Below are 9,718 nucleotides of genomic sequence, written 5' to 3'. Positions count from 1 at the left end.
CAGTGGTCGGCACCTACTAGGTGCTCAATAGATAGTCACTGTTTGCCTCCAGTTCTCTGCTCACCTGGCAGTAATGTACAAGCTGGGTTAATGTTTGCTGAATGCGGGTGTGAGCAAATGACAATGTCAGTGCAAGAGGACCTGTGCCACCCCTTTGGCACCCAAAGACCTGTGGGACTTTGGCGGGCCACATCACTTGATCAAGGCTCAATTGTCTCATCTGACAAGTCAGAACCAGATCCTGTTTAGGTTCAAATGGGGGGACATGTCTGTGCATACATGGCACACAGGTGCCATGATGTGGGTTGGGAGACAGGGAAGGATATAGCTTTGTCACATGGGCGGCACAGGGAGGGTGAGGCCATTTCCAAGGCCTCCTCTGGGCCCAGACAAGCAGCTGAGGCCAGCTGGTTGGTTTTGATAAATGACACTTATAAACAACAAACGTCACAGAGATGTCCTGGGCTCTAGCAGAGTCTGAGTCTCCCTCAGGGAATTCCAGTAAATGGGACATGAGTGCTGGGTTTTTGGCACCGAGGAGCCTCCATTGGCAGGTGCCACTGGGAGTTCTGGGTTGAGAGGCATGAGATCTCTTTCTAGCCACATGACAAAACATAGTCATAAAATAACAATAGTAGTGAGAATAATAGTAAGAGCACCCACTTACTGAGTGTTTATGTAATTTAATCCTCAAAACAATCCAGAGAGAAAATATTTGCAAAACACATCTCTGATAAAGGGCTTGTACCCAGAATACAAAGAATTCTTACAACTCAATCATAAGAAAACAAACAACTCAATAAAAAAAATGTTCAAAAGACCTTAACACTTCATCAAAGAAGATATCCAGATGACAAATAAGCACATGAAAACATGCTTTGCATCATTAGTCACTAGGGGAATGCAAACTAAAACCACAATGAGATTCCACTACAACCTATTAAAATGGGCTAAAATTTGAAAGACCGATAATTCCAAATGTTGGCCGGGATGTGCAAAAACTGAAATTTGCTTCCTTTCCAATCCACCATCTACAATGGAATTTCCGCCAAGATGCAGCTTTTCGTGAAAATCCTTACTGGGAAGACCATCACTCTTGAGGTTGAACCCTCGGGTACAATAGAAAATATAAAGGCCAAGACCCAGGATAAGGAAGGAATTCCTCCTGCTCAGCAAAGACCGATCTTTGCTGGCAAGCAGCTGGAAGATGGACGTACTTTGTCAGACTACAACATTCAAAAAGAGTCCACTCTTCATCTTGTGTTGAGACTTCGTGGTGGTGTTAAGAAAGGGAAGAAGTCTTACACCACTCCCAAGAAGAATAAGCAAAAGAGAAGGACGCTTAAGCTGGCTGTCCTGAAATACTATAAGGTGGATGAGGATGGCAAAAGCAGTCGCCTTCATCGGGAGTGCCCTTCAGATGAATGTGATGCTGGAGTTTTTACGGCCAGCCACTTTGACAGACATTATTGTGGCAAATGTCGTCTGACCTACTGCTTCAACAAACCAGAAGATACGTAATTGTATATGGGTTAATAAAAGACATGAACTAAAAAAAAAAAAAATGGTGCTGGGAAAGCTGGACAGACCCATGCAAAAAAATGAAGCTGGACCACCTCCTTACACCATATATGAGAATAAATTCAAAGGATTAAAGACTTAAATGTAAGATCTGAAAATATAGAACTCCTAGAAGAAAATATAGGAAGTAAATTTGCAGACATTACCCTTAGTAATATGTTTACTGATATATCCCCTCGGGCAAGGGAAGTAAAAGAAAAAATAAACATATGGGATTACATCAAACTAAAAAGTTCTTTCACAGCAAAGGAAACCATCAATAAAACAAAAATATCTGATAAGGGGTTAATATCCAAAATTTATAAAACACTCATTCAACTCAATACCAAAAAAAACAAACAACCCAATTAAAAAATGGGCAGAGGAATTGAAGAGACATTTCTCTAAAGAGGACATACAGATGGCCAACAGACAAGAAAAAATACTCAACCTCACTAATCATTAGAGAAATGCAAAGAAAAACCACAATGAGATACCCCGTTACTCCGGTCAGAATGGCCATCATCAATAAATCAACAAACAACAAGTGCTGGTGAGGATGTGGAGAAAAGGGATCCCTTGTGCACTGTTGGTGGGATTGCAGCCATGGAAATCAGTCTGGAGGTATCTCAAAAAACTGGAAACGGAATACCTACCTTATGACCCAGCAATTCCACTCTTATGTATCTATCCAAAAAATTCAAAACGCTAATTGGAAAAAAATATATGCACCCCTATGTTTATTGCAGCACTATTCACAATTGCCAAGACCTGGAAACAATCGAAATGCCCATCGGTAGCTGGAAACAATCGAAATGCCCATCGGTAGATGACTGGATTAAGAAACAGTGGTACATTTATACAATGGAGTATTACGCAGCCATAAAGAAGAAGGAAATCTTACCATTTGCAACAATATGGATGGACCTAGAGAACATTATGCTAAGTGAAATAAGTCAGACGGAGAAAGACAAATACCATATGATCTCACTTATATGTGGAATCCAAAGAACAGAATAAATGAGCAAACTAAACAGAAACAGTTTCAGAGACATAGAGAAAAACACTGATGGTTGCCAGATGGGAGGGGGGTGGAGATGAGGGAGAAGGTGAGGGGATTAGAAAGCAGAAATTAGTAGCCACAATATTGCCATGGGGCTATAAAAGACAGTTTGGGAAATATAATCAATAATGTAAAGATTTTGTAAGATATCCAATGGACACTTGTCCTATTAGGGAGACCACTTCATGGAGGGTATAGATGCCTGACCACTGCCCTGTGCACCTGAAGCTGAAGCTGAATAATATTGAACGTCAACGATGATGTAATATATAGACAGCCATGGGATGTGGAGTACAGCATAGGGAATAGAGTCAATGGAGTCCTAACAGCTATATATGATGTTAGAAGGGTAGTAGGTTGGGGGAGGTTATCACTTTGTAAGGGATGTAAATGTCTAACTATTACATTGTTTATACACCTGAAACTAAAAATAAAAAAATAAAATAAAACTGGAACTCTCACACATTGCTGGTGGGAATGCAAAATGGCATGACCACTCTGGTAAACAGCTTGGCGATCTCTTATCAAATTTAATATACACCTACCTACAACCCAGGCCTTCCACTCCCACAAGAAATGAAAAGCTATATTTGCACACACCAAAAATAACCCCAAAAAACCTGGATGACTATAGTAGATTTATTATAACTAAAACAAAGAACCCAAATGTCCATGAACTTGAGAATGGAAAAATTATGGTATTTTAGTCAATGGAATACTACTCAGCAACAAAAAAGGAATGAACTACAGATACAGGCAACGACATGGGTGAGTCTCAAGTGCATGATGCCAAGTCCAAGAAGCTAGACTAAAAAGGCAACGTTCAGTATGATTCCATTTGAATGCCGTTCTGGGAAAGGCAAAACTATAGTGACATAAAACAGGTCAGCAGTTTCCAGGGCCTTGGGGGGTGGGGGGAAGGGAAATTAACCACAAAAACGGCATAAGGGAAATTTGGGGGTAAAAGGCAAAGGTTCTATATGATGCTTGTGGTACTCTATACATCTGTCAGAAATCATCACACACACTTAAATTGGTGAATTTTATTGTACGTAAATTATACCTTATTAAAGCTGGAGGAGGGACGCCTATTTAACTAAGGAAAACAGCCCGAAGCAGTTGGAGCCATTACTGTTGTGTTACAGATGAGGAAACTGAATTTCAGGATGACGTGGTGGCAAACCCTGACAGGAGGGGACACACAGAGACCTGCGGTGAGGCTTGGGGGGAACGGCAGCTAGGTGGCTCTGGGGCTGGGGTAAAAGAAGTGTTGGAGGCAGGGGCTCTGGCCTTGGGAGGCAGCCTGTGTGGGCACAAGACCTGGATGTGCTGAGATTTCAGGGACTGCAGGGGCAGAGGGACATCTGACAGTACTGACTGCACAGGGCAGGGGGTCAGGAGCCTTCTTACTCATCACTCAAAGCTGTGGCTCAGAGAAGTTAGTTGAGTCCCCCAGGTCACACAGCAAAGCCAGTACATAGCAGGCCTGTTGACTCCAAAGTCAGTGTTCTTGCTCTGAGGACAGAAGGGAAGATGGGAGACCCTGAGGACCAGCTTCACTCCCCAACTTGATCAGTCAATCCATTTCTCCTCTCTGGGCCTCAGTTTCCACCTCCGTAAAGTGGAGCTATAACAGAATCACCCTCATAGAGCTCTAGGAATAGAGAGGGAAAACAAAGCGTTAGGAAGTGCTGACTCCGGCTTCATCCTCACCAGCCCAAACACCCAGCTCTCACATTGGGTGAGGAAAATGAATTAGGAAGGTAAATCAGTGGGGAAATAAAAGACACGCCCTCCTTCTCTTTGGGCCTCAGTTTCCCCATCTTGCAGCGGGAGTGAATTGGGCTAAATGACACCTGGCAGACTGGGGTACACTTCTAGCACCCACAAACATTTTGTTTTACCCCCTTGGTTGCTGTTTCCCCCCTTTCCCCCAAATTTTTATTATGAAAAACTTCAAGCACACGGGAAACTGAAGTTTGGGATGGCCATTGCTCACTCTTGGCCTTTCTTTCTCCCCATGTAGATATATATCATTTTCTGAATTGTTTAACGGTAAGTTGCTGACACAACCTTTTGCTCTTAACCCTCAGCATGTATCCCCTGAAAACAAATACATTCTCCTTATAAGCATGGTATGATTATCCCACCTAAGAGAAAAGCTATATTTCCACAGACATCTAATATATGGTCCATATTTAATTACCACATTAACCCCAAAGTGTCTTATATAGCTGAATTTTTTTGAACCAGGATCTAACCAAGATTCGCATATTTTATTTGGTTTTATCCCTTTTTTCCCCCAACTTTGTATTTTGAAAAAAACTTACATCTCCAGAAAAATAACCAGAATCCTGCCATGAATATACACAAAGGATTTTTTTTTGGATCCATCAATTATTAATATTAATAGTTTGCCAGATGCTCTCTCTCACCTAACCATTGAAGAGTTAGTGGCAGACACACGTAATTGTGTTTTTAATCAGTTGCCATCACTTTAACATCAGGAGACTTCACTTTATTCTTTAATTTCCAGCTCCTATTTGAAAAACTGGAGGACCCAGAACAGGTCTGCCATACGGACCAGTCAGCCAGAGTGAGCAGTAGCTGCCCCTTCGGTCAGGCAGGGAGCTCCCACTTTGCCACACTCCACACTGTTCCCTTTTGTCTGACACCCTGCCTATATCCTCAGTCACGTAACCTGCCTGGGTCCTGCAGCCACTGTGTTTTCAACCCCAGAACCTCTCCAGATGATCTCCGAAGGCCTCCGGGTCTTCTCAGGAGGATGCCATCCCATCCCTTCAGGAGGGTCCTGTTAGTCAGGCCCATTCTGGGGGCTTGTCCTCCGCCCGGATGTCAGACTCTGGACTTCGCCTGACCCAGATTTGAATCCTGGCTCCATTATCTACCACCAAGGAAAACACTGGACAGTTCTCAGCCTCTCCAGAGCCCCGTGACCTCATTTGTATGACCCCAGCTGCCAAGGGCGGGTGTGAGGATGAATGAGGTCCTGCACACGAAGCATTCTGCACGTTGCCTGCCATGTAAGGAGCGCACAGTAGATGCTGCTGCCTTACAAGTTTCCTCAGCAGACAATCATGCAGGGGGGCAAAAACATCTCCATGAACGTATTCACCTCAGTGCCGTGACAAACTGGAAATTGACCTAAATGCCGAACAACAGGGAATTGGTTAGATAATTATTGTGTCCTTCAGGTGGAAGAATCAGCAGCTGAGACAAAGATGCTATATTTACAAATGACTCAAATAGCCATCAATAAAGGATTGTGTCAAAGAGAATGGTTTAGGTCTTGTCATCTGTTATGACATCATGATATTCATTCAGTGGAAGACGGCGCAGCTGGAGAGAAGGCTGAGGACACTGGCAGGGTGCCGACACAGGGCTCCAGGACGTACTGATAAGTGGTAAGATTACCTTTCATGATAGATGCTAACTTTTGGGTTGAAAATGGGAAGAATGATTATGTATTTGTATTTACGTGGGTTTATGTATAGAAAAATGGGGGAAAATTGTAAGAAAAAAGTAAAAATGCTTCCCTTTTTGTGGTGGGGAGAAGGGACAAGATGGAAGATAGGAGGAGTATGAGGCAGATTGTTCCCAGTTGCCTGTATATATATTGCTTTCGTTTTTGAAACATGTAACTCTATAACCTTATCAAAAACTAAATTAAAATTGTCCTTGAAGAATGATTCTGTGGTTTTCTATATATTAACAATAGAAATTGCTCACCGTATGTTGTTCAATGGAAAAAAGAAAGACTACAAAACAGTGAATGTGCTTACATTTCTGTTGGAAAAGAGACTCTGTGTACAGAGCTCCATGTGAAAGGTTTTATCTGCCTTATTCACTATTGTGATCCCGGAATCTACAATACATAGTAGTTCCTCAATATGCATTGAACAAGCAAGCAAATGAATGAATGAATGAATGAACACAAGACAAAGAAGATGTATAGAAGGACACATAACCAAACTGTGAACAGTGGTGGACTTCAGAGGTGGGTTATGAGGGACATTTATTTTCTTCATTTCCGTGTATGCTGAAAATTTTTAATGAGCACCCCTTAGGTAGAAGGAAGGAAAAACAGTGAAGGCATTAAAAAGAAAAGCAAAGGCTCCGCCTGTGGGCATGGGGTGGCCGGGGTCCAGATAGGTGAGGAGGTGAGGGCTCATTGGGAAGAACGCTGGGCTGGTGACCTGGGCAGGCATCCCACTCCACCCCACCCACATTCATTCCACTCAGGCCTGGCAGAGCTGAGGTCCTGGTGAGGCCAGGGCCACGGGAAGAAAGGTGAGGGTCAGAGAAGACTTGCCACTGGCCTGGGGGCACAGAGCAGGGCCTGCTCAGATCTCAGCCTCCAACATCAGGACAATTGGACAGTTGATGAAGTTATTCATACCCCGTAACTCTATTTCACAGATGAGAAAACCGAGGTCCAGTAGTTAGAGTAAGAGGAGCTAAGAACGAGGCTCTGGAGATAGACTGGTTCAAATTCTAAATCTGTCACATAGCCCTCCTGGGAGCCTCCTCATGGAGCTCCAGTTCCCCTCTCCTACAATGGGTGGTAGTGTCAGTGGGTGCCAAACCCTTGAGCTACCTGCACATGGTGGGGTTCCCTGGTGGTGGTGGCAGTTGAGGTTGGCTCTTAGGATCTGAGGTCAAGCTCGGCTGCCTCCCTGGAGGTGGTGGCCCTTGGCCCTGCCACAGTGGGTCAGAATATCTGCAAATGTGCACAGAGCGCCTCAGGATGCCCTACAGAGACCGTCCCACTCTTGGGGACAGAGCAGGGAGGTGTTGGGTTTGAATCTAACTCTGCCACTTGCCAGCTGTGTGACCCAAGGAAGTCACTTAACCTCATCTGTAAAAGAAGGCTGACAACAGCATCATCCACGTAGCATTTCTATGCGAACCAAAGAGCTCAGGAAAACAGGCATTGGCCATTGTTGCCACTGCTTGTCTGGACTAGTGCAGGGTTCCTCGGCCTCTCACCCTCCTCCTCCTTGGTCCATCCCCATGGGTCAGGCAGAGGGATCCTCAAAACATAGGCTGATAGGCCATTCCGTAGAACGGACTGCTGACATGCACAGCACCGTGGGTCAATCGCAAAGGCGTCATGCTGACTAAAGGAAACGGACACTGAAGGCCCCGTGCTGCGTGATTCCATTTATACGACAAGCTGGAAAAGGCAAAACAATAGGAACAGAAAATAGATTGGGGATGGAGTGGGGGAGGGTTAAAGGGGCACCGGGGCACTGGGGGTCATAAAACTGCTTTATAACTTGGTTGTGCTGGTAGCTACATGAGGATGTACATTTGTCAAAACCGTACTCCAAAAAGTGTACTTTTTACTGCATGTAAATACTACCTTAAATTTTGTAAATAAAAAACCACAAACAAACAAAAACTTCAGCCATGATGTATATACTGGGCATCATTTTATGCTCTCTATTTACATATATGTTTGAAATTTTCCAATGTTTTACAAAAACAAAACAAAACCCTAAGATCGTGTCCCTGATCTGCTCAAAATTGTCCCATAGCTCCTTCCTGGCTCAGAGTAAAAGCTGAAGCCTTCACTGTGGCCAGCAAGGGCCCTCCATCTGCCCTCAATTCCCTTGGCCTCACCCTCTATCGCCTGGCTCACTCTGCTCCAGCCACACTGGCCTCAGTGTGTTCTCTAAACACACCTCAGCATGTATCTATTTCCTTCTTTGCTTATTGTCTCTCCCCCTCCTAGAATGTAGCACTTGAAGGACAAGGAGTTTGGTCTGTTTTGTTCACTGTTGTGACCCCCTAGAATAGTGACTGGCACACAGTAAGTGCTCAATAAATATTTGCTAAGTGAATTAATGATTGAATAAATGATATCCTATATACATGTGACTTGGTCTCTTTGTGGCACTGCCAGGTCCCAGTCATGGGGCTTTTAGCACCAAGGGTCCATCTACCCCAAGGCTGTTGGGACCCAGCTTTGCTTTCTAATTTCAGGGGTCACACATTCATTCAGCAACCCCCACCCCCACCCCACCCCTGCTCCACACCAAGCTCTCCTCTGTGACTAGCATGCTTTGGGGTCAAAAGATAGAGCAAATCAACTCAGCAAACACTAATTGCTTGCTTTATTCTTTTATTGATACACTGCCTTGTTCCACAAAGGACTTCTGCAAGGTTCAAAGACCCCAACTAACTAATAGACATTTCAAAATAGGAGAGAAAGAAGAAATTGAAAAACGGAGAGGATCCTGGGTTCTTATGCTGGGCCTGGCTTGCACAAGATATGCCAGGGAGTTGGAGAGGAGAAATCTCCTCTGGACCCAGGCTGGCTGGGGAGCATCAATGAGGGCTTCCTAAAGGAAGTGATGTTTGGGCAACAGCACACGCAAAGGTCCAGAGTGGGAAACAGCATGGCCACGTCCTGTTCATAGAATTTCCATAAACTTATTCTGGCCTCCCCACCCCACTCAAGTTCTTTGGAGATAAAGAAGTCATCTGGGACAAACACAAGAGCATATCTGGCTTGCTCAGGATTGAAGCCAGCCCTGATGCAGATGAGGTCAAAACCCCCTCTGACCCCAGCATCCCTTTCTGTCTTCTTATATATATAATAACACTCCTCAGCCTTGTTTTGTTTCCAAACTCCGTGATACAATACACGGCTTGTTAAAAAAAAAAAAAAGGATATTCTCAATAAATATATCTGACAAAGGACTTATAACCAAACTATAAAAATAAAAAGATGAATAGGTAAAATACTTAAACACAAAAAAGTAGCTTTCCTAATGGCCAAGGAGCATATGAAAAAGACTCCACACCATCAGCCACTAGGCAAATGCAAATTAAAGCCAGTGAGAGACCACTTCACACTCATCAGATGGCTAACATTAAAAAGACTGAAAAGACTGACACCACCAAACTCTCAAAATTGTCAGTAGGAGTGTAAAATGGTACAAGCGCTTTGAAAAAAAAGTCTGACAATTTCTCATGAAACTCAAGATGAACGTCCTACGGGACCCAGCAATCCATGCCTGGTAGCCACCCGAGAGGAGTGCTACAATATGGACAAGAATGTACATG

At 43.9% G+C, this 9,718-nt stretch overlaps 1 protein-coding gene across 1 annotated transcript; it reads left to right on the top strand.

Annotated features, from left to right (window-relative positions):
* The first annotated feature begins 1,048 nt into the window (after positions 1 to 1,048).
* Positions 1,049 to 1,547, top strand: LOC117013835 (ubiquitin-40S ribosomal protein S27a-like). Its single transcript, XM_033091331.1, has one exon. The coding sequence runs from the start codon at positions 1,054 to 1,056 to the stop codon at positions 1,519 to 1,521; it is 468 nt and encodes a 155-aa protein (XP_032947222.1). The 5' UTR covers positions 1,049 to 1,053; the 3' UTR covers positions 1,522 to 1,547.
* Positions 1,548 to 9,718: the final 8,171 nt, after the last annotated feature.

Source organism: Rhinolophus ferrumequinum, chromosome 21 (assembly GCF_004115265.2).
Source record: "Rhinolophus ferrumequinum isolate MPI-CBG mRhiFer1 chromosome 21, mRhiFer1_v1.p, whole genome shotgun sequence".
NCBI classification, from domain to species: Eukaryota; Metazoa; Chordata; class Mammalia; order Chiroptera; family Rhinolophidae; genus Rhinolophus; species Rhinolophus ferrumequinum.
Note: the sequence above shows the minus strand (reverse complement) of the source record. Positions and strands in the feature narration are given on the sequence as shown.